General features: G+C 32.5%; 3 protein-coding genes across 4 annotated transcripts; 1 reads left to right on the forward strand and 2 right to left on the reverse strand.

The window, feature by feature from the left end:
* The first annotated feature begins 4,946 nt into the window (after positions 1–4,946).
* On the forward strand, positions 4,947–21,645 carry LOC144847652 (netrin receptor UNC5C-like). Of its 2 annotated transcripts, none has more exons than XM_078704136.1 (7): positions 4,947–5,075; positions 11,646–12,197; positions 12,357–12,497; positions 17,282–17,420; positions 17,811–17,843; positions 19,463–19,564; positions 20,274–21,645. In XM_078704136.1, the coding sequence occupies exons 2-7, from the start codon at positions 11,685–11,687 to the stop codon at positions 20,582–20,584; spliced, it is 1,239 nt and encodes a 412-aa protein (XP_078560262.1). In that variant the 5' UTR covers positions 4,947–5,075; positions 11,646–11,684; the 3' UTR covers positions 20,585–21,645. The 2 variants fall into 2 exon arrangements, with proteins under 2 accessions (XP_078560262.1, XP_078560263.1); XM_078704137.1 differs by lacking the exon at positions 4,947–5,075 and adding an exon at positions 10,738–10,853.
* Positions 5,729–9,816, reverse strand: LOC144847670 (uncharacterized). Its single transcript, XM_078704158.1, has 2 exons — positions 8,955–9,816; positions 5,729–7,021 (listed from the first exon to the last, which is right to left on the reverse strand). The coding sequence occupies exons 1-2, from the start codon at positions 9,698–9,700 to the stop codon at positions 6,988–6,990; spliced, it is 780 nt and encodes a 259-aa protein (XP_078560284.1). The 5' UTR covers positions 9,701–9,816; the 3' UTR covers positions 5,729–6,987.
* Positions 21,534–24,706, reverse strand: LOC144847668 (uncharacterized). Its single transcript, XM_078704156.1, has 7 exons — positions 24,633–24,706; positions 23,984–24,059; positions 23,673–23,811; positions 23,240–23,365; positions 23,010–23,138; positions 22,378–22,506; positions 21,534–21,835 (listed from the first exon to the last, which is right to left on the reverse strand). Exons 2-7 carry the CDS (start codon positions 24,037–24,039, stop codon positions 21,611–21,613), a joined length of 804 nt encoding a protein of 267 aa, XP_078560282.1. The 5' UTR covers positions 24,040–24,059; positions 24,633–24,706; the 3' UTR covers positions 21,534–21,610.
* Positions 24,707–25,618: the final 912 nt, after the last annotated feature.

Raw genomic sequence — 25,618 nt, forward strand, 5'->3', positions numbered from 1 at the left:
TTTTACTGAGAGAAAATACCAAAGTGATAGAGCATATCATTATGTTACTGGCTCAAAATCAGTACAATATTTGCAAAAGAAAATAATACTGTATATTGCAATTGATAAATAAATATATCGACCCACATTTATACTGTGCATGGGTTAATGAAATTTGATTCCAAATTATTTTCGGTATTTTATTTGTAAAAATTCAGACTCGCTGGACTAAACCAATAGTTCTGCTACCTAACAACAATAGAGAAATTATTGCATTTGGTTCCGTTGTTTAAAATCTGTTTTTTGAACAATGTTTTTGTTGATTCTTTAAGATATTAAGTTTTATGTTTTTAATCTTGTATATTGTATTGTTTATGAATGTAATTTTATGCCTGAAAATTTTATGTATGATGCAATAATTTTTTTTTAGGACAACCTCAGCTGGGAATTAAATACGGAAATAATACTTAGCAAAAGAGGGACATCAGAGACTCTACCTACTAAGAAAACTTAATCATTTTACTATTCTTAATTAAAATATTTTATAACTCTTTTATGGAGAGTGTTCTGTTGTTTCTATAATCTCAGGGTCAAGCATACAAATTCCTTACAAAAAATTGTTAACTTCCAAAGTAACAGGTTGTATCCTATCTTCCTTTTGTGATGACAAATTTTAGAAAAAAGGAATGTAATTTTAACCAATTTTAACCATGCTCTTTATAAGGAATTTGAAGTGTTGCCTCATGGCTGTCATTATAGGTGTAAAACCTGCAAAACTAACCGTAACAGAAATTCATTTGTACCAGCTGCCATCAGACTATTAAACAAATAACATTTTATAAATGTTAACTTTCTGTTAAATTTTTAATGAACTTAAACATTTAATGATTCAAGATTTAAGAGTTTTGTATTTGATGTTGTAATTTGTACTTCTTATTGTACAATGATGTAATCCATCTCCTTCTTTAAGTTAAAGATGTATTGTCCCTTTGACCAATTCAAAAATTTTTTTTTTTTTTTAATTTCGAAAAAAGTGGGTCATTTTAAAGTATCATAATAGTTATTAACTTTCACCAAAAATTAGTAAAAAAAAAAATTATTTAACCGAAATACAGACATTTTTTTGTTCAAAAAATAACTTTGACTTCCAGTCAAAGTTTTCGATCAAAACATATCTCATAATGCAACGCGCTTGTTTGGCTAATCTGTATGCATAATCATAAAACTTCCTCGCGATCTGTGTGAAAACACCTTCTCAACCGCGACGAGTTGTAAACAATCCTAATTAGCATCATGCATACTGCATACTCGTGGTTTGAAATCTTTGTTTACTTTCGCTTGTGATGATTTTCCAGACGAAATGTAATCAAATTCATTTACCTGTTAATTACGTAAACTTTTTGTTTTTGGCTCAAATTTTTGACTTAAAGTGAATACCTTTAATATTACTTTGATATGGCCAATTTAAATTTAGAATATTTTTTTTTTCATTTTTTGTGTTTCAAGGGACAATACATCTTTAATTATCTATGAGGGATGAATACAAATATATACTACTAAATTCCCATGTTGGACGAATAAAACTTATTAATCAAATAAAATTTTATAAATGTTATCTTTCTGTTAAATTTTCTGTATGTATGTATTGTCCCCCTGAATAATAATTAAAAAAAAAATTTTTTGTTGAATATGCCATTTTAATGTAACATAATATTTGTCCACTTTGACCAAAAATGTAATCGAAAAAAAAATTATTTACCTGAAAAAACTGTAATTTAAAGCATAAAATGGTGAAATTGGCTGCCAGCCAATGGATTTTTGGTTGAATTTAACCATTTAATATGTTATTTTATAAGTGAAAACATATTTTTTTAAATTTTTTTTTTTTACGGAAGTGATTAACTTTATTAAAACTACAAAATAACATATTCAAAATCTGATTTAATTCATCTTAATTTTTTCATGTTTTTGGGGGACAATACATCTTTAATGAACCTAAACATTTTATGATTTAAGAGTTTTATATTGATGTTGTAATTTGTACTTTTTATTGTACAATGATATGTAATCCATCTCCTTTTTGTTAATTGACCCTATGAGGGATGAAGATGTATACTACTAATTTCCCATATTGGACGAATAAAGCTTATCTTTATCGTTGAACATAATAAATCTTTTTTTTTTTCTATAGCTAATTATTGGCTGTGTTATAACATTGGCTGTTGAATTCAAAAGGGCATAGGTTATTGATATAATAAACTCAATTACACAATACATAGTACACTACATTAAATCATTGGTATGCAATTACACTTGTTGCAGTATATGAAAATCATGTCTCGAAAATCAATGCTTTATGCAATTTATAAGCTTAATAGTTTATAAATTCAAAATACATATGTTCATAAATATGTATTTATAAACAAAAGTATTCCTTTTTTCCCATGTAGCTAGCATTTTTGGTTAAAAGTATACATTTAACACTGACATTTCCTGTTCAATATAAAGGTGTAATTGGCATAACAATAAACCCAATAGTAGTATAGTAGGCCTACGTTGCAGTCATTGATTGGTGGTAGCATATCATGTGATGACGCGTGCAGGTGTATTGGAACACAATCATGAAATTCAGTTGCTTTATGGTGTTGTTTAGTACAGTAATATTCATTCTTGCTGTTGCGCTTTGATGAATTTGGTGAAGACACGTACATTTTGTGAGACAGAATAACCCAGGAGACAATTTAATAGCAAGTATGTTAACCTATGCTTAAGTAGTAGTAGTTGGAATAAGTATAAGTTACCGCCATAGAGGAAGTAGTTTTAACTAAATTATTTCCTCTATACTGTATATGCTATAATTAATACATAGAGAAATGTTGTAATCTAGAACATTCTCTGAACATACCCCGCTAGCCGGAGAATACTGTAGGCCTATGGCTATCCATTGCATTACATTTTCCCTCAAGGCTCAAGAAATTTTATAGTAGTTTATAATAGTAAAAATGTCGGTATGTAATAACATACAGAATAGTACAATATAATATAAGTTTGTCTTCTGGTAGACCATTATATTTTTCATATTTATGTAAAAAAATCAAGTCTTCCTTTGTCTTTGCCATGGCTATGTAGACTAAACATTAGGCTTAATGAAACGCCATCATGGTATTGATTTTTTGTTCTAATTTTTTATTTTTTCAGACAAACACATAGTTTTGAAAAATGGCAGTTGACATTAGATTCAACTTTGACCAGTTGAAATTTGATCTCAGTAAGAAGTATGCTGGTGATAACTACAAGGTGCTGAAATTTTGCCTTTTTGATTATATACCAATAGGAACACTTACAGCTAAAGATTCCATAGGACATACATTATTCAATGAACTTGATGCAATTGGTGGCAGTGGAGTTATCTCACCTCATAATGTGGACCTTTTATTGGAAATTACGACACTAACCGGTCCGAGGGATGCCAAAGCGCTTGTAGAACAGTATATAGAAGATAACAATATTCACATTACAGATACAAACCAGTTAACACTATACCGGAAACAACTGTATAGGGCTGTGACACAAGCTGAACTGGGGGCGATAAACAATCTTGCTGCAACCTATGGATTTAATGTGACATACACAAATCTGTGGGACGCCGTCTTCAAACTGGAGAGCGATCAACGTTTATCAAATGATCTAACCAAATTGAAGAAATTAGGACAAAATCTTGGACAATTTTCAGAAAATGAACTACTGAAAATAAGTAAGTGTACCCTACCAGTAGTTTTGTTTTGTATTCCCACTGTTTCACAATGTATCAACGTATCTAGATGTACTAATACTAACGTATCTAGATGTACTAATACTAACGTATCTAGATGTACTAATACTAACATATCTAGATGTACTATTTACTAACGTATCTAGATGTACTAATACTAACGTATCTAGATGTACTATTTACTAACGTATCTAGATACATGTACTAATACTAACGTATCTAGATGTACTAATACTAACGTATCTAGATACATGTACTAATACTAACGTATCTAGATGTACTAATACTAACGTATCTAGATGTACTAATACTAACATATCTAGATGTACTATTTACTAACGTATCTAGATGTACTAATACTAACGTATCTAGATGTACTAATACTAACGTATCTAGATGTACTAATACTAACATATCTAGATGTACTATTTACTAACGTATCTAGATGTACTAATACTAACGTATCTAGATGTACTATTTACTAACGTATCTAGATACATGTACTAATACTAACGTATCTAGATGTACTAATACTAACGTATCTAGATACATGTACTAATACTAACGTATCTAGATGTACTAATACTAACGTATCTAGATGTACTAATACTAACGTATCTAGATGTACTAATACTAACATATCTAGATGTACTAATACTAACATATCTAGATGTACTAATACTAACATATCTAGATGTACTAATACTAACGTATCTAGATTTATTAAAATGATATTTTTCAATGTCTGGAAGCTCAAATTGATTACTGTGTATGTGATTATAAACATACAATGTATTGTGATAGGAAAAATGTGCATTTGGGAGAAAATATATTTTGATATGAAGTACCATTTAAAGCATTTTCTAAAAATAGTTTTGTGTCAAATTTATAGTAAAATAAGGAAAATTTCTAGTAAATGTTTTTATCAATTTTATTTGAAATTAGACATATATAGATATATGTCTCCTTTTAACTGTGGACATTTCACTACTTTCCATTCATATTATTGATTTCCATTCATATTATTGATTTGTGGGAAATCTCGAATTTGATTTGATTTTATAGCACTTTGAAAATATCAAATTAAAAATCTTAAAATGATTTGAAAAATAAATGTATTTTCTTCCTTTCCTCATTTTGTATCATAACATTAGATAACAGAACTATAAAGATCAAAAACGTTTTTTTTTCTAAGCTGAAGGGTCTGACCTTAATGAGGCTCCTCAGCCAGCAGAACCAAAACCAAAGGAAAACCTAACAAAACCGATACCAAGAGAGACAGAACAGAGACCTGCTCACGAACAGGAACCAAATTGGAAAAAAGGTAAAAACAAAGTCAGTGTCATACAACACTTTTACAGGTTTCAAGACATCCCACTCACTTTTAGATTGTTATTAACAAATTGAGGTCAAGAATAATTTTTAAAAATGTAATTTTTCAAATAAGTCAAAGTTTGGTGAGTACTCAGCCTGCCATGTTTAATAAACACCACCAGTAAACTATGTTATGTGAATGTGATTATACATTTTAGCATGCCATCAAACTCCATCTTTTTCTTGATAAACCCATAATTATTATTTGCAGGATCATGTTCATTGAATAAAATTTATTTTTGAACAGTAGGTGTGGTATAAAACAAAATAGGAAGATTAAACGAGACTTACCTGTAAGTTGAAGTTTGATCACTATTTTATGAATATGTGAGTGAGGTGTAAACTGAGATCCCGACGCGCACGCGCACCCTCATACTTTAAATCAAACATGTCCAGAGTAATAATTTGCAGCGATAAGTATATATATGATAACCTGCATTGTTCTATAATAATAATTGTTTTACTTGGGGTGGGTTGAGGCGGGCAGTTTACACCTCACTCACATATTCATAAAATAGTGATCAAACTTCAACTTACAGGTAAGTCTCGTTTAATCTTCCTATTTTATTTCATATATGTTCGCTGTAAACTGAGATGTTTAAAGCCAACTCTGGAAACATGTTTGAACTGTAAACCAAATAATTGACGGAAATGTTAGTTTCAATAAAACAACTTTATTTCCAAAAGTCTACATTCATTCATAAGGATGTTTGCCTAACGGGCAACTTAAATATGACAACTATCGTGTTGTATTAATAATAAAGCATTTATTTTGCTTATAATCAATAGTCCAACGTTTTAGGATTCTCACCCTAAAAACATCAATTAGAAAACTAAACAACAATATTAAACTGGTTCAAAATGCAAACAGGGGCTATTTGTAGTAGCCAACAACAAACACAACCAATATTAATGAGTTGATGAATCAACTTTTCTCAACAGTGCCTGTTGAAATGACGGATTTTCTACAAATTTTATAGGCTTATTATAATATCTGTTTAGTGTATGTTCGTTTCTCCACCCAGCTGTTTTCATTATTAAGTCAACCGGGACATTCCTTAATTCTGCTGATGAAGATGCAGCTGCTCGGACCGAATGGGCTTTAAATTTTGTTGTATCTACTCCTGCTTCTGATAAACCTGTCCTTATCCATCGAGCAATTGTGTCTTTTGATGCCTCGGCATACGGTTTCTTATGACATATAAAAAATCTGTCCTTATTTTCCCTTAAATTACTAGTTTTTTTTTCCCTGTACTTTAGAATTGTTCTGACTGGACATAGGGCAGGGTCTTCACTTTTGTGGAAAACCACCAGTTGACCTGTATTGTTTGGTCTGCTAGTTTTTAGTAATGTACAAATGTAAAAGGTGATTGCTTCATTCTCGATATTCATATTTGAAAATTTGAAATTATATAAGGTTTGAAGCCTACTTGAGGACAATAATGCTAATAACAATGCTACTTTTATGGTAAATTCTTTAAGCGATAATGTATCGTCGTTAATTGTTCGCCTCAGATAGTCTGTAACTAAGCGAACATCCCAAATTTGTGCATATTTTGGAGTCGGTGGGTTAAAATTGAATAACCCTTTCATAAATCTTTTCAGTTCAATAGACTCCTTCATGTTTATATCTAAGATTTCGAGAAAGTTTACAATTGCGCTTTTCGCCATACTGATAGTACTATAGCCTAAGCCCTCGTCCTTCAGCTTTATCAAGAAATCGAGGACGTGACCGGTGTTTAGCTGTTGCCATGTGATTCCTCTGATTTCACAAAAGTCTATAAATTTTGTTAGCTGTGAGTTATATTGCTTCCACGTTGACCGTCTCCAGGATTGCAGAATGACGTCTGCTGCAGTATTGCTTATTCCTTTGTTGTAGAGTTCCGCCCTGATAGCCTGCAGGCAAAAAGGTTAAGTCTGTTATAAAGGGGATGACAATCATCTGAACCATGTAATGTTAAGGCATGTTTGGTATTCTTAAACCTCAGTGGTTCCCCAACCATCATTGATAGTAATTTAGGATACCAATACTGTGTTGGCCAGTTTGGGACCACCATGATAACTATGGCATTATCTGTCAATATTTTTTGCAAACATCTACCTATAAGGCAGAACGGCGGGAAAGCATAGAGCTTGGCAGAGGACCAATTTTGTAGAAATGCATCGATACCAATTGAATCTGGGTCCGGTTTCCATGATATATATTTCGGAAGCTGTGCATTGTGCCTAGAAGCGAATAGGTCTATATCCAGTTCGCTGAATGTTTTAGTGATTTTTATAAACAATTCTTTGTTAAGCATCCATTCTGTCTCATCTTTAAACTGACGAGACTTTGCATCAGCTATTATATTATCTCTACCTGGGATGTATTCTGCACTTATCCAAAAATTGTTCTCAATGCACCAAGACCAGATGGCTTTTGAAATTTTATTGCACGCAATTGATTTTGCGCCGCCCATGTTGTTTATGTAAGCTACTGCCGTGGTATTATCAACCTTCAACCTTATGTGCTTAGCTTTTCTCTCACGGGACAATGCTTTAAGGCCGAAAAAAGCAGCCAGCAATTCTAAGTATTAATATTCAGTGCCCCTGTAGCATATGCAATGTCTAGGTCTTTGTTTATCCACCTTCCCCCTGTGTGGGTATGTCCATCAGTGGCACCCCAGCCTAGACCACTAGCGTCTGTCTCAATTGTTAGGTCGGGGTACCCATGATATATCAATTTATATGCGTCTTTGACATTATTTTGCCACCAAAGAATATCGTCCCGTCCATTGATGGAAATACTAATAGGCCTATCGTAATGGCCTTTATTTATTTTTAGAGCTAGTATTTTCTCCTTCTCTAGTGCCCTATAATGAAGCTTTCCATACTCTACAGCAGGTAGTGTTGCTATAATTTTGCCTAAAAATTGCGCAACTTTCCTAATGGTAGTATGTGTTTACTTTGAACTCTAATTTCCTCCTTCTTGTGATATGGAAGGGAAACCGTCATACTTATAGAATTTATTTCAAATCCCAAGAAGGTTATGATCTGCGTAGGATTCATTACTGATTTTTCTCTATTAATGATAAAACCCAATGAGGCTAGAAGTTCACTAGTTTCCCTGGCGGTACCGCCGGCCAAGTCTTCTGACTGGTTTATACACAAAATGTCATCAATGTAAACCAACAGAATATGCCCTCTGCTGCGCAAAAACGCAATTGGGGGCTTCAATAATTTCGGGAAAAGTCTAGGCCCTGAGCTAAGCCCATTAGGCAATGCGACAAACTTATACAGGTTGTCTTTCCAAACAAATTTTAAATATTTAGTGTCCAACTCTGCTATGGGTACAGTAAAATATGCATCTTTGAGGTCGACTGACGTCATATATACACCTGGTGAAATTAGTGTCAATGCATTTCCAAACATTTCCATTTTGAAATGTTTGTATGTCACATATTCATTTAATTTAGAGAGGTCTAATATCATTCTGAACCCTCCATCTTTCTTTGGCCTTGTAAAAATATTTGATACAAACTGGTCATGTTCATACATGGCTGGTTTGACCACCCCTTTTGATATCAATTTAACTATTTGATCATCAATAGCCTCCATATTCATGTTGCTGAGTTTGTATGGATGAGGTATTTTTCCTTTTAGGTGGTAGGGTATGGCTTTATCAAACTCTATTTTATATCCTGAAACCGCATTTAGGATGTATGGATCCGAAGTATATTTTTTCCACCTATGTATATATGACCTGAGTCGACCTCCTACTATGTCAAGGTTATTATGTTTGTTAACCTTATTGTTAGGAGAAATACTTATATTATCAATCGACTCATACCTCTTCGGCTGTTGTTTTAGGTCCTTTTTCCCCTGATAAAATTTGGTCTGGTTGTAGTTGTTTGTTGACCATTTGTGTCGCCGGGTTTGACCTAAAAAAGGTTTGCCATTTCTATTGTATGGCTGGTATCTGTAGTTGTTGGACCTGGTCTTTGGTTGGTACGACTTAAAATTAAATAAGCCTGCCGTAGCCTTCCTTTCCTCATCCAGTTTTTTAACTGTAGTACTCAGGTCACCAAATAAATACTCTGTAGGCTTAATGCTGGGTTTAGATAAATGAGTATATTTGGCATTTATTTCCGGTTTCAACATCTCCTTACGAAGTGCAAGTAACTCGAAGTTCGCATTGGCAAGTAGGCCGATTGTGTCCTGTGCTATCTCCGATGACTCATTTCCATCAACTAATTTAGCAAGGGCGGTAATTCCCTTTATCAAAGGTTTTTGTACCTTTTGAAATTTTAGATCGTTAGACCGTGCCCTTGGTGTAATGGAATCCCAAATAGTTGGATTGACCTTTGGCACCATTAGGGCCTCTAGATTTTCCGGTATAGGATAGCTTTTGATCAGCTCGGTCATTACACTCTCACTCATATGCGAGTGCAATAAGTATGTTAGCGTGTCAGCCAACTCTTGGCTGACTGCTGGTGCCAATTCTGTTAGAAACAGCAAATCTTGCTGCAAAACCCGGAGGAAGGGGGCCTTTGACCTTACTATTACTATTAGTGGCTGGCCGCTCAGGATTTTCATCCTTCTTGGATAGTTGTGTACCTGTTACTTCCCCCTCCTCCAGGTCAGACACATCACGTTCGTACTGATGATGCCTATCGTAAATGTTACTCGTGAGGCTAACCACCGAGCTACTGTCATCATATTCATTGTTGTGACGTGCGTTGACTCATTTATTTGTTGAGCAGCCTTCGTCTCTTTAACCTGCTGCTCAACCAACCGCTCAAGGTTTTCAACCCTAGCCTCATAGTTCAGGCCTACTCCGACCTGTTGATTAGGCTGCAGCACGTTAGTGCATGATGGCCCGGCCCCGCTGTTGCTATGCGTATTACCTTCTTTAGGAGGCCTAGTAATAGTACAGCTAGACCCCGCCTTCCTGGCCTTTTTGGTGGGCTTAGCCACCGTATGCTGTACAAGTGGAGTTGTAGCTGCAAATGTTACATTTCCAGCAGAAATCTCCAGCACATCTTCTTGTATTGCAAGTGATTTTTGTTCCATGATCGTTCGGGTGCACGCCGTCTCCAATTGATGGCGCCGATATGAGGGTGCGCGTGCGCGTCGGGATCTCTCAGTTTACAGCGAACGTATATGAAATAAAATAAGACATTATATTGTTAAAAAATGTCTATTCAAATTAGAATTGTATTGCAGTATTTAAGAATAACAGGTGTTTTTCTGGAGTGATCTTAACGTTACAAGACGACAGCAAATATGCAGTTCTACAAAATTGTGGACAGGAGATTTGGACATGGACAGTCTAAAAGTAGATGGGGATAGTGTGAATTGCTGTGACCCATTGCTTCCTGTTCCTGATGTGTAAAGTCCCTAATATTATGAGGTCAACTGCTGTCCTTCAGGATTTAATTGGTTATAAAATTTAAAAGTTTGTAAACGTCTCTGTTTTATATGACAGTTTTCATGCATTTTTTTTGTCAATGACATTCTGATTTTAAATTGTTTGCAATGTGTCAATTTTAAGTTTGATGGTTGAATTATATCATGTAATAGAGTGCAGCAGTCGACATCAATGAACAAATTATACAGTAAATATATTATTATACTGTATTGCTAATTATGTGTTAATTGTTTCTATTTATTGATAAGCAAGAAATAACTGATGCCATAACAACAACTCAAAGTGCTGCTGATGAAACAATATTGGAAGATATAATAGGTGTGCTACATTCAAATGCCTGTTTGTTCTTCCTATCTAATCAGTATAATTAGTGCTTCTCATAAGTAGACATTTCTTATAGAGCAATTTTGATACTTGTTTGGTATCATTTTTAACATCTTTAAAACTTGAATGCAACACAACATCGCAGGCGCAAAACAAGTGACAGTTCGGATGGTCAATTGACTTGTGGTACGGTTTACTTTCTAGTGGGAACCAAGCTTTAGCTTAAATTAATGTAAAACTGCTTTAAAATTCTCTACAAAACCAACATATTATAATAATGAAATATGAATGCTTGGTAATGTTACTTACTTTCAAGATCTGATGATGTTCAACTGTACTGCATTAACTTACTCTAGACCGGTCTTTCAAAGTACTAGAGGCTACGAAAACATTTTGGCTTTAATAACAGATATTGCCTTTTTAATCGATTGTATTATAAAATTTGAGATCCTCCTTGGGAATTATATTTTTCTCTCTGGACTATATTCATAATATTATTTATATAAACACCACAGACATAGTACAAATTCTAAACCGCCCCGGTGGTATACTGAAAATTTATTAATTAATTTGAAACGATAAGATGAGGAAATCTGTGAGTATGAGAAAGAGCCACCCCAACCGAGAGTCGAACCCGGAACCTTCTGCTTATATTATTTATATATATATAATTATTTTTTTATTCCTAAAGAATCTCAAATGTTACAATATACCACTAAACAGACAATTTTTGTATACTGTATATACATCATCGAATGTAGTTTGTGACCATAAACACCATTGTAGATTGCAGATTTTAATGCAGTGGATAAAATAACAGCAGTTATGGACAGTGCAGGTGGTACTCTTTATCTTAAGGACGAAGACATAAAATTGGTCATAAATCCTGGATCAATTGAAGAAGGAAAGAAAATTCAAATTTCTCTAGAAAATATTTGGGACAAAACAAGCGATCCTGTATTAAACAAATTTGAAACAATAGTTTCACCTACTGTCAGATGTGGACCACCAGGCACAGTCTTTAAAAAGCATTGTATCCTGTCATTTCCATACAATGCTGTAAATGAAGAATGGTGGGAATTTACTTTACTTGTTAAAGAAAACTTTCAAGATGAATGGAGAAGGATTAAGCTAGGAAGTGATGACAAGGACATACATTTTTACTTACACAATGGTCAGTGTGTGGTAAATTTGATTCATTTTACAAATGTAACACTTTTGGGTTATACCATAAATATTATGAAGGCTGCAAGAAGAGTAAAGTTTGGTGTGTTTGGAAAACATTCCTTAAATAAATATCAACTTCGAGTAAGAACTTGGAATTCGGAAAGCAACATGGTAATTATATCTTTTGATTTCACTGCAATTTAAAAACCTTTTTCGATTTTGTTTCAATTTGAAATTTCCTTTTGTTTGACATTTTATTGTTTTGTACTGAAATGCTGGAAAGGATGACTTAGTTTGATTTATGTTTTGTAACTTGTACGTACATTTCAGGAGGTAACTGAAGATGCAAAACTATTTGGTGAAAAATTGGTAGAAATGGCCACACATATAGATTTGTTGTATGAAGATTTGGTAGTTCGTGTACAAGATGTGAACAATGGATGGCAAATATCTGAAGCATCTAAGACACAGGTACACTTTTCATTAACAACAATTTGAAACAGTACATGAACCTCCACCATTGTGTTTTTATAAGGTTGTTAACACGTTCACTGCCACGGCGTATTTATACGTCAAAAATTGCGTGTCGCTACTTGCCAAGACGTAATACTACGTCAAAATCGTAGCACTTTTGTATTGTATGTAGAATCGCTGGCAGTGGTGATTGGAACAGGAATTATCGCATGGCAGTTTATGAATGATGTACGTAAACGATAATCTAAAAATAAATGTCATGTTTGTTTGTGTTTATTCCCTCATGCATTGAATATGGTTGATACGATGGCGCCCTCACACTCAATATAATCATCTCAAACATGTCATAAATTGCGCTAATAGTAAATAAAAATAATAATGCACGTGGACAATGACGTATGAGCGTGGACAATGACGTATATGAACAGTTTGACCGATTTTAGCGCGGAAAATCTCCGACGTATATTTACGTTCCTGGCAAAGTCAATAAAATTGTTGGACCATTGCCAGTGACGTATTTATACGTCTCAACGGTTTTTCCCGCCATCGTATTTTGAATGACATCATGATAGTCTGTGACCAGATGTTACACTTTCAAACTGTAATTTAATATGTAAACGGGACTTGGCACTGGGACAGAAATTACGGAAAATGCCTTGGCAGTCAATGTGTTAAGTACTATATTTATCATGTTAGATGATTAAATTAAATTCTTTTATCCTATTGACTTTGAATATAAGTGGTGGGGGAGGGGGCCTAGATAATATAGACATGATCATTTGCAATTAGGATGTTTTTGCCTAACCCTGTTTCTTAAAGTTATAATTAAAATGTCATGTTAAATTGAATAATAACTGACCTGTGGAACATTCTAGAATTATTAATAACTAGATGGTTCTCGAATACATATATATATATTTCTGCGTAAACAAACTGGCGATTTCAAATGTACGTACCACAGGATTATAATACATTGTTGTTTACAGAAATGAATAAATAGACGCGATGATTTATGTGATCAACTAAAAATAGTACCCTGGGAATTACTTCCCAAAGAGAAACTTGTCATTTAAACAAACCCAACTTGTGTTTTGTATGTAACATTAGGGTTGAGGGATGGGGAAGAGGATGGGTACAAAGAGGAAAAATTTTGAAATATATTCTTTATCCAATCAGTAACAAAATATTTTTTCATGTTTTATAGGCCTATAAATAATAACCACTAAATACAGTAAAACATTTGCAATTTAATACTTTGTTAAAACTGTCACTGTCACAGTCGATTGAAATAGTAAAGTATGTAACAATACACCACTACAACGTTTATATTTATAGAGAAGCAACTGTCAGTAATAAAGTTTATTTGTATATTATGTGTTTATATATCTAACAGTAGGGCCTCACTCACAGTAATAACATTTATTTTTATATGTGTTTATATATCTAACAGTAGAAATTTTTTATTCAAATGGTGACCAAAAATGGTTAATACGTATTTACAGTATTGTCAAAGTATTGCAATAAGGTTTTAAGTTTATCCCAAAAGGGCTCATAAATGTACCTACTTGTGTTAAAGGGGCATTCCACAGTATTTGGTCCGTGGGTTTAAAAATTTCATTTACTGATTTTGATGTAACTCTTGGCCATTTCTCAAAGTAGACATGTTGAAGTTTATTAAATAACATTTTTTTTATTTTTCTGATATTGATTTTTTAAGTTATTGAATATTAAATATGAAAAAGTCATATTTGGCGTTACGGACGGGACATTTTTAATCCTATTTATTTCATAAACTATGCATCTTATTACTGTTTTTTCAACAGATATAGTTACTTTATGTCTCAATAATACATAATCAAGTATTTAATTAAAATGTTGTTGTTTATTAATTTCATACATCCATTTCAAATTCATAAATGTCCCGTCCGCAACGTTTTAGGCGGTTTTTTTACATTTATTTTAAAAGTAATGATGCAAAAATCTTGATACTTCATTTTCTCCTCCTGAGGACTATATCTCATTATATCATGAACAAATTTTTTGAAAATTTTAGATTTTGATGAAAATATCATATTTCAAAAATATATTGTTACGGACGGGACATTTTTGTTACGGACGGGACGTATCATTTAAATCCTAATTATTTCACAAACCATGCATATTTTGAACATTTTTTTGCCAGATATAGTTACTCTATATCCCTATTGTACATATTCAAGCATTTTATAACACATATTTTGTTTATTAAATTTCATATATACATTTCAAAATTCATAATTGTCCCATCCGCGACATTTTAATAGTAGTTTTATGGTGTTTTTTACATTTCAGTTAAAAGTATTGATACCACAATTTAATATTTTGTTTTCTCCTTTTAAAACTATATGCAATACATTATAAACAAATATTTTGAAACTTTTGGTGAAAATATCATATTCAAAAATATATTGATGACATTTTTCGTAGGCACGGGCCAGACATTTTTGTTAAGGACAGGACATATCATTTAAATCCTTTTTATTTCATAATAAAACCATGCATCTTGTTAACATTTTTGCCCATAAATATACTGCAGAACTTTACTTTTTTTTCAAAGTAAGCTCCAATTATTCATAATAAAGTATTTTATTAAAATTAGTTATTGTTTATTAATTTCATACTTGCATTTCAAAATTCATTTTGTTACTTCTGAGACATTTCGATCGGGGTTTTTTCCTCACTTGTGTTTATTGAAGTAATGGCTTTAAAATTGTTATTTAATTCCTAATTTTAAATCTTAATTTTCAACTCCTAAGGATATTAAATTGCAATAGATTTAAACAAGTTTTTTAAAACTTGTATTTTTTTATTAAAAAAACATTACTATCAAAATTTATTGAATGTTACGGATGGGACATTTTTTTTATGAATGTGATGACAATATTGTAAGAATTAAAAAGTGTTTTTGTACTGTAGGCTGAGAAGTACTGTAAAAAGGTGTTAACTGTTGTTTATTAATCACAAAACACAGTGGTCTGTATTTAAAATAACAATCCACAAAAGAACAATACCTAAATCCAAAACAACATGACCTGGGAGTATTGGGTGCGGTCATCGCTTTGTAGATTTCATTCTTTGGTGAATTTGCAACCAAGAACCTTTTATAAATCAGTCACTAAATAATTAAGATTGAATTTTAATAGAAGTAGGCCTACAGTTATTAAATCCAAGCAAGGATAGAAGAAAATTTCAGATGCAACTTGGATCCACTAATTCAGACGTCAAACGCCAACGCCAATTTTTAAAGATTCGCCTTAAATGTGTTAATATCTTGAAGTCTTGTTTAATATGCCAAGCATAACTTTTATATTAGTGTAAATAAATATTTTGATAACATTTTACAATATTGCTTCTCGTTATAACTCTTCGAATAATTAATTTTATAAATAATATTTCATATTTATGAATTTTAATATTTTCACTTGACATAAACTTTTAAACAGTGTTTCAAAGGTTGAATTATATTTTTATTTGTAAATAAAAGATTACATTGATGTAAAAAACTTATTTTTAAATTTTTTTAATAGCAAAATTATACAATTTTTTAACGTGGACAAAGTTGTCCTGTCCGCGACGTTAGAAATGTCCCGTCCGTAACGACATATAAATCATATTTATTAATAAATTTGCAGTTCAATTTTTATAATTAATATTCAGTTATCTAAAACAACTATCTGGCAACATAATAATACAAAACAAATTTTAAAATCTCTTTTAAATGAGGAGAAATATTACAATACGTAAACCTTCTCAAAAGTCATGTCCATTTGCCGTCCCATCCGCGACGCATACAATTTTCATAATAAAATTTTTTTTGTACAGTCTTTTTTCTTTTTTTGACTTTCATAATAAACATTGGCCATATATGTATACATTTATTCTACTTTGAATCTTGTATTCTTTTTTATTTCTAAGATATGTCTAGTTATATTCTCAAAAATGTCCCGTCCGTAACAAAAAAATACTGTGGAATGCCCCTAAACCAAACTGGGAGACTGAAAGATTGGATGTTCCATTCATCGCAAATCAATACAATTGTATAAACGTATATTAAATCTATCAAAATAGTATTTTTTAAAGAAAATCGATTGATCTTCAACATTATGATGCTGTACTCGAGCTGTTCAACTGGTTTCAGCTTTTAAAAACAATTATGATAGGAGGAGATAGGTAAATGCGAAGCATCCTTGTATTATTTTGTGCGGGTATTTTTCAAGATGGACATCCATTAGACAGTGTATACCAAGATCAGAAAACACCACTATTTGGGGCAAATCGTTGGACCTACATTCGTTTTAATTGTCAATAACTAATTATCTAACTCAATTTAATTAGTAAACAGGTTTATATCAGGTGGTTAAAATCAGTACCCGAAAGTACGAACAAACTTTATATAACTATCAAGTTAACATTCTAGAAGTAACACTCGATTAACCAAATTTTGCCCTTAAATAAATATATATATAGATGATAAAATATGGGATTATTCATAGAACAATGCTCTGCTATAGATTTGGAGTGTGGACAGGTCACCATGATTTTTTTCTAGGTGAAGACAATATCTATAATTCACTGAAGATACATTTTTTTTAAAAAAGCTGAACCCTGGAAATGTTTCATTGCTTTAGCAACACATTAAGTCAAAGATTTCCAAAATGCATAAACAAAAAAAAAGCAATCCTGTTACTCCAATTTTGTTATAAACTCCTGTCAGAAAGTGAACAATTCTAAAATTTTAAAAGACTTTCAGTGCAGATGACTTATGGACTAAAATTCCATGGAGAGTTTTCAAGTTTACAAGGAGTGATCCACCAAGTGATGTTCTAGAAGCAACAATATCATCATCACAAGCTACAAATGTTTTTCAACTTAAAATTTCTTGTAAGTTAACAATAATAGGCCTACTGTAATATACTGATAGATGATCAATTCATAACCATATCAACAGAAATGAAGAAAGTCGAGTTGGTGAACCCACATTCATTCCTTTTTTTATTTTTATTGAAATTTAGTAAATCAGCATTTTCACAATAGTTCAAACATATAATCTCTATGGTTGAAACTAAATGTTTAGAAATGAAATTAATGGAATATGATTAGGTAAAAAGGGACAACAACTTAACATGCTTTTTTAACGTGATATTGAATCATGTTTGGAGGAAAGATGTTCATATAGAATTTAACATCGATTGAAATTTCTTGTGATTAATTGACTTTAATATAAAATTTACTATGTAATAAATAAACAGTAATCTCTTGCATAATCTACAGGTGAAACTAGACAAGAAAACATCAGATCAAAAGGTATGTTTTATTGATTTTGGTTATCATTCACACACTACATTTTTAGCCACCTTGGCTGGGTTATGGATCTGTACAATTCTTTGTTTCTCTATTGCATCTCTATGTTTTGAAAGAGTTGTAGTTTAAAGCCATCTAAAAACACCTAATAAAACCTTGAAAGAGGCATGATTTTTTAATTTTATCTATTCCAGAGGAATTGAAGTGAATTCACAAACTACACCATAATATATATAAAATATGAGATTTTAGTTAATTTTACAACTAAAATTGAAAACTTATACCGCCTGACATTCGCTTCGTACTGATCGACCATTTTTTGTTGTTAAAAAGTTTCAAAATGATGTCATAAACTTTACTCCAAACGTTAAATCGAGCAATTGTAGTCCCTATAAGAACGTAACAGAGTATACTAAACCTATACGCATGCGCATATTAATATGAGCTCCCTATTATCTTCATGACAACTATTTTTGCGCTTGCATATGTTTTACTTTTTAATCAAAATCAGTGATCCATGACAGTTTGACCAAGGAATCTCGCGAAATTACGCCGATGAATGCACACAAATCCCTGGCTTAACCATCTTTCACACCTGCTCTGGCTTGGTTCTGGTCTGGCTCCGGCAAATCGAACATCAATATTTCATTTTTACGTGGGTATACCTGCATATCGATTGGTGCATAGCCGCATGGAGTGTCGTGAAAACAAAACATTGACGTTTGATTTTTCGGCGCCAGACCAGAACTGTGGCGGAACAGGTGTAAAAGAACCTTTAATCTTACTGTATATGCTCCAAATTTCTGCATGTCTGTCTGTCTGGCTTTATTCAAAGACTACTGTCCTCACGGTCTTCAACCTTGGTGGGTGGGTGCAGCTCGGTATAAGCAGCCTGGTATAAGAAAGAACGAGTTTGCGTTTGTAATGTTGTCAAGGTCAAAGGTCAAATCTCAAAATTGAGCTAAAACTTGGAAAAGAAAATCGAGGAGGGCGCCACCCAGGGTTATGCGATGTCAAAGGTCAAGGTAAAAGTTCAAAATTGCTCTGATCGAGCTGAAACTTGGGTAAAGTTGGTGGGTGCAGCTAGGTCGACAAGGTTGAAGGTCAAGGCCAAATCTCAAAATAGTTTAATTTCTCCAACCGGTGTATGAAAATTACACATAAAATAAACCCTTATCTAGTAATGGTAGGTTGTTACAGTAGATCTAGCCATTAAAAACATAGACCAAGAGCAATCAAAGCAATTTGCGCTTAATTTGCCAGACTTGATTTCTATATTGGGAGAACACTGCTACACTAAGGAAAATATATTGAGTGTATTTCTTTTCAAATACAAGCAAAACAAAATTTACATATTTAGATATTTTTTGTTCCAAATGTGATAAAATTTAAAAAGAACTATAGAATCGGTAAAATAATCATATCTAATCACATAGCCTAATAAAAATTACTTTTTTTATAAATTGTTCATCAGAACACAGAGAAATAGGTATTCATCATAAGAAGTAAAATGTTTTAGTGAAACTATGAAGCTCTCTAAGTCTATAGAACTAACTATAATGAAGAACAAAAAGTATGTGCTACAAATTATTTATTTTTGTTGTTTTTTGTCTCTATTTCAGTACACTTTTGGTATTTTATATCTGCATTAACAGTGGTTGTGATTGGTCTTATCATAGCGTGGACATTTGATAACTTTCAGGCTTTCCTTACCTCACATTCTGGTAAATATTTATTTTGGTTATTTCATTAATGATTACATTATTTAAGTGCTAGGATGATGATATCTATTACCATTTTCACATGTGAAAAAAATAACAACTTGTAACGAGTTGTAAACCAGGTTTGCATTTTGTGGAAAAAAATTGTCCCCTTAAAGTTTGTAGTGTTAAAACATATATTTCCCCTTGTTTCCGGGTAAAGTGCCTAAATAGGGGTGTCCAAAAGATGATGTTCTACTGTATAAACAAATTTAAAATTCATTAATTTGGTACTGTTAAGTAAACATAATCAGATCAATATATTGTACATAGATTGTATTCTTTATTTGGTAAGTGTTTTAAAAATCTTGTAATTGTATACTGTATATAGTGTGTTTTCCGAAGATTTGTAGGGCACATATTTTGTCTGCTTTTACATCTTTTAAATCATGTTTTCTTTTTAAAATCTTGTATATAATATCATAAATCTTTGATTGCTATAATGCCTATAATTACATGCCAACCCTAGGCCTACTCTTCTTACAAGCTTAGTTAAGTCAGGTACATATCGAATCCACGTCTAGCGGCGGTCGCAGGTGTTTTTTATTTCCCCCCACCCCCTAGATCCACCACTGTAATATATAATCAATTTCAATGATAGTTGTTATGATATCGTAAATAATTTAATATGTAATTTACAATTACACCATTGTTTAATGTTGTTTTCTTTCAGGAATCGCATTGTTCCTATCTGGATTAATAGTGGCTCTGATTACCTATTCCATAATGTGGAAATTGGTTAAATCAGCAACTCCAGCCCAAATAGTAGCATGTGTGTTTTTAAACATGTCTTTGTATTATTTAGGTGTTTGGATGTGTTTTGGATTTGTTCATCCATTAACCACAGTTAACATCATAATAATCCTATCTGTGTATATTATTGCTTTCCTAGTTGCTGTGGTGTTGTTTGGTGAAATTGTTCTAAAATTTGTGCCATTTATTGGCCTTCTTGGTAGTGTCATATTTATTAAGCTAATGAGTTAAAACATAGTATAAGATTCTGAATTCATTGTAAATTCTTATTCATAATAGTGTAAAATGTGTACAAATAAACTGTAATCAGTGTTTTATTTTTTACTCTTATTAATAATTCCATTTTACTCAGAATATTAGGTTTGTTGTCTTTCATTAGTTCATTATGCAAATATGCAAAGTTATGTGAATTGTTCCTCCCTAAATCTTACCTTGAGTAGGCCTAAGATGTGTCCCTCAACAACATGAAAAATGAATGATAAAATCAGAATTTTAATGGGCCATTTAGAAAAAAAAAAGGATTTATTATAAACATACAAAATAGTTTGTTAATTTTAATCAAAAACCATTGTCTGACAGATAATTTTACAATTTTTTTTTTTTTGCATTAATATATTTATCTTTTTTTTGTTGGTGTAGACCATGGAGTTTATAACTCCACGTGTAGACATACTACAGTATGTTATCACTTTTTATGTTTTCTCAATATAATGATTTTCCTAATAAATTCAAATCAATATGTCTGTGTTATATTTATTAAGTGTATATATTTAACCATATTAATATAAAAATCATAATAAATTTATGACTGGACTTTCACTATGGATGTCAGACTACGTGAGTTTTGATACTAAACCGACATGATGCCACGTGTGTGTCAGCAGCTAGCATTGTAGCAAAGTCCGATCACCATAGTGTGAATAGTATTATGGTATTAATAAACTTCGGAGACTTTTTAAAATAATATGTAAATTAAAAATATCATCAATTACATTGATTCTAATGATCGTTGCAAATAAAGTAGAGGGCGGTATTTATAATTTTATTGTAGTGTTGCTAGGTTGTGTGAATGGGGTATCTCAACGTTTCGAATGGTCACAAACCTGGGGTGTCTCCGTAGATTACTCTTTTTTATGTGAAAGGGGTATAATATAACAGACATGTGTTAGGCACAAACAGTTCTAATTCAAATCATTTTTTGTCTTTACTGTTTTATTTGTACAAATACAAACTCTGAACTTAATTTATAATTATGTGCTACCTAATAACAATAGAAAAATTATTGCATTTGGTTCCATTGTTTAAAATCTGTTTTTTGAACGATGTTTTTGTTGATTCTTTGGTTAGCTGAAACATCTTGTAGCTGAGCTTGCGACTATTGTGAGAAGTTATAAGCGTGAATCCTATGCTATCTAGTATTGCGATAAGATGGTCATGTGTTAAATAGCGCGAGTTGTTCACACAGGCAAGTGGTAGCACAATCTGAAACAAAGATATTTTAGAATTTAACATTTTTGCAAAAGTTATACAAGTCATTGAAAATCTATTTATTTGGTGTTCCATACCTAAGATAACCCCACTAAGTCCTTAGATTTGGTTCCAGTAGGGTCCTTCTGGTGGTGAATTGGACAGTACACCTTGAGAAGATCCCAAATCTTTTTGAAGAGTGTACTGCGCTCTTTAATGTGCACATGAGCCATGAGTAATGGTTATATACAATATTATTGTAAGGTTGGCAAACATTGCAGTGATGACTGTTTTATCTAAGTTCTATTTACTTATATTGTTCTTATGTAAAAGGGTCCTACAAAAAAACGAAGCTACAGCTTTTTTATGCAGGATCCTTGTTATCAGTTGTATTGCAATTATGATGTAATTGATAACTAAATAAATGTGGAATAAATAAAATAAATGTGTAAAGCTCTCAATCCCCTCCCTCAAACGTTAAGTTAACATACTCAGGGGCTTCGTTTCACCATTTTAGGCCCCTATTTTAAAATCCTGGATCTGCCACTGGTACTTACAATCAAATATCCCATTTGTTTACAAACTTTTGCACATTTTGTAAGCATCTCTCCACGTCTATGAGGCGTACCAACAAAGTTTAAAACAAGACTAAGAACAAGAACATCATATGCCTCACTTGACTGGACCTGCAGTGAAATATAATTAAACAAGGCCAACAGCCATAAGTCGCGTGCTCTCAGAAAAAAATAAACTTTCAAAAAGTAATGTACTATAAAACTTTTCTGTACATCAAAACAGTTCAACAAGTACAGAAAAGCGATAAAACGCATAGTGATACCGGACCGACAGACTGACCGACCGACATAGTGAACTATTGAGTCGCGTCCACGCGACTAAAAATGTTATTAGATAGATACAAATTAGGGTGTCAGAAGGGTGCTAGTTTTGGTGTCTGCTTAAAATATACATATTGCTAGTTTTGTCAGCAATAGATGTCAGACATTGATAGGGCTGTAGGGCCTACTACTGGGCTGGCATCCAATGCAAGGAGACTTTCCATAGTGCCCCTTTTGAATGAGCAAATGCACAATGCTTTCTGTGATTTCAATAGAATATACTACACTTTGTATTCAGACAACAATACCATCTTGTATGTATTTATATATCACAGTTGGATAGATGTACTTACTTTTAGATCAAAAAAGTCCGCTTTGAGTATCCCTGGTTGACTGGGATTCAAATCAATCGCAGTACTTTCAATCCATTTAAATTTTGTGTAGTTTAACTGCAATGCACCAACATCTAGTAATCTCAATTTCTAGAAATAAAAAAAGGTTTAAGTTAGGCCTACTTAAAAATGAGAACCTGGAAATATTTCATGTCATTGTTCTTATCATTTCTATGATTGTTATGACTTACTGTTGGGGCCGATGACCTTATATTGTGCTCTTTCAACTGTCTCACTACCCACATGGCAGAGTTTGTACTTCCATTCTTAAATTCACCTAATCTTGAAGTAGCTTGGTAGGTATCTATACCGCCGACCTTTTAAAGTGATAAAACATAAAAGTACACACAAATTTGAATTGTATAATTACAGTTATGTGTCTACTTGTTGAATCCATTGATATGAATTGGTCAGTGAAAAGGCAGTTGGCACATCGGAAAATTTCAGTGAGGAATCACACAATATTCTGCTTTGGAGAGAGGATATTAGATAGCATTACAGGAAAAGGAGAAGCATCTAAAAGGTACTGAAAGTGCCTGTCTAGTCATGCCATCTCCATGCATTGCAAGTGCTCCCTGCTGAAACTGATGATAGTGTTCTGTCAATCCTTCAGAATTACTGTACCTCTTGCAACTGTTTTGTGATCACCTTCATCTTCTGTTTCTTATTTATTTGTTTGTCTGTATCTGTCTTTAGTTTCTCAAGTTCTTTATTAAGGACATGAAATTGTGAAATCAGTTTGCAGTCTTTCTTCATGTTCTTCCTAGAAAATCAATAAAATATTATTAAATGGTTAATATGAATGTAAGATGTTGGCTTATCATTTGTTCATTCAGTCTTGAGATGTCATTCAAAGTCAGCCTACTTTCATTTTTAATCAAAGCAAAATATTTTGCCACATCATTTCCGTATTGACCGTTATAAACTAGGCCTACCGTTTAAATTGTTGACGATCATTTGTAACAGGTACACGATACTTTTTTTTCTTCATTCTTTAAACAAGATTCTATTCTGCAAAGATAAAAGATAATTGAAATAGTCTTGTATTACTACTATATTACACCAACTTCATCATTCAAATACTATTATTATTCAACAACCTGATACTACTGTACACATACATGTCTTTGTGGTCAAAATGTTGGATATCGATCTGTATTTATGTTAATTTGTACGACTATTAATTATAATATATTATTAGTAATAATAGTAGCCTGGAGTATCATATTTAATTAATAATAATAAATTAATACATTAAGGTTCTAGACTAGACCTGTGCAAGCAAAATCCGGCTTAGCCTATCCCTAGCTAAGATCAGCTAGGCCTAGGTGTCTGCAGGCCAGGAGGGCCGAGCCTCCTCTACTGCATGCTGGTGGTAGCCTACCTAGCTAGGCCTACAGCCTTGCTAGCCTAGCTAGGCCTAACAGTTTAGGCCTAGGCTAGGCTAGGCCTAGTTTTAGATAGGTTTGTAAATAGTTATGCCTATGCTAGCCTATTACCGTTCGTAACTGAACTGGTAAACCAGTATATCATATTTAATTAGTCAATATTAGTAACAAATTACTGTCAAATTAAGATATTTACAAACAGTTTTGCAGATCAGAATTCGGTAAAGTTTCTGCGATCACACACGAAAACATGTGCGTCGTTGAGGGCGCACTACCAACACATGCTATGGAACGCCCTATGAGTATTATAAAAAAAATTCAATTGAAGATAAACGATTATCGCAATAAATTGGTTATTGATTTTTTATTTGTTTTGGTAAACCAAGGCAATTAATAGCATTGGCTAAACATAGTCACAACAAAGGCTTATTAAAGTGTCTTCTCTCGTCATTCGTTTTGTCAATCCGTACTGTAGGCCTACCTGATATTTCATCAGTATTTTTTACAGAGAACACACAATCATATGATGCTTTAAAAAAAACACTAGGCCTATCTGGTATTTAACTTATTTTTTAATGATGTTCAAGTAGTTTCAAACTGTAAAATTCCTTACCCCACAGAGGTAATGAAGACTGTGTGTATGATTAACGTAGAAGAACAGGACATTCTGGTATACTGGTACAGTTTAGTCTATGTTTTTAGGTTTAGTTATACACAATGTTAACGCGAAGCTGCCACACACTAAACACACAAACCGTATACCAGGGAAGACTTTCACTCCCTAAACATACTAAAACATACTCATCATGACAGCTAGTGACACAATATTGTTGGTCAAGTATTTTTTAGTGACATTCCCTACCTTATCAAATATTTAATGATTACCTGGTCTTAATGCAGCAGCACGATATAATACGGATTTTACATTATTTTTCTTCATTATTTTATATATTTTATGATAACGCCTACCATCAGGTATTAGTTGTATCATATATTACGCAACAGCAGTTAATCGTACGTACATGACGCATTTTTAAAATAAATTATTTATCATTATTTATTATTTTTTTTATATTAAGTAGGCTTCTTATTCAGAGTTCTGAAAAAAAAAATGCTTCTAAACGTGAAGAACCTCTACAGTTTTCACCACATTTTCCTATTCCCATGGTCTCTCAATGGAGT

The sequence above is a fragment of the Antedon bifida genome, chromosome 7 (genome assembly GCF_963402885.1).
Source record: "Antedon bifida chromosome 7, ecAntBifi1.1, whole genome shotgun sequence".
NCBI lineage: Eukaryota > Metazoa > Echinodermata > Crinoidea > Comatulida > Antedonidae > Antedon > Antedon bifida.

Excerpts from the sequence above, each read along its gene's own strand:
- LOC144847668 (XM_078704156.1), bottom strand. The coding sequence starts at position 24,039 with ATGAAGAAAAAAAAGTATCGTGTACCTGTTACAAATGATCGTCAACAA. Across the intron at positions 23,366-23,672 it reads TCACAAAACAGTTGCAAGAG|GTCGGCGGTATAGATACCTA; the intron begins GTACAGTAATTC and ends TCACTTTAAAAG. Across the intron at positions 23,139-23,239 it reads TAAGGTCATCGGCCCCAACA|AAATTGAGATTACTAGATGT; the intron begins GTAAGTCATAAC and ends TTTTATTTCTAG.
- LOC144847670 (XM_078704158.1), bottom strand. The coding sequence starts at position 9,700 with ATGAAAATCCTGAGCGGCCAGCCACTAATAGTAATAGTAAGGTCAAAG. Across the intron at positions 7,022-8,954 it reads CTAAAACAACAGCCGAAGAG|GCTATCAGGGCGGAACTCTA; the intron begins GTATGAGTCGAT and ends TTTTGCCTGCAG.
- LOC144847652 (XM_078704136.1), top strand. The coding sequence starts at position 11,685 with ATGGACAGTGCAGGTGGTACTCTTTATCTTAAGGACGAAGACATAAAA. Across the intron at positions 12,198-12,356 it reads GGAATTCGGAAAGCAACATG|GAGGTAACTGAAGATGCAAA; the intron begins GTAATTATATCT and ends CGTACATTTCAG. Across the intron at positions 12,498-17,281 it reads CTGAAGCATCTAAGACACAG|ACTTTCAGTGCAGATGACTT; the intron begins GTACACTTTTCA and ends AAATTTTAAAAG.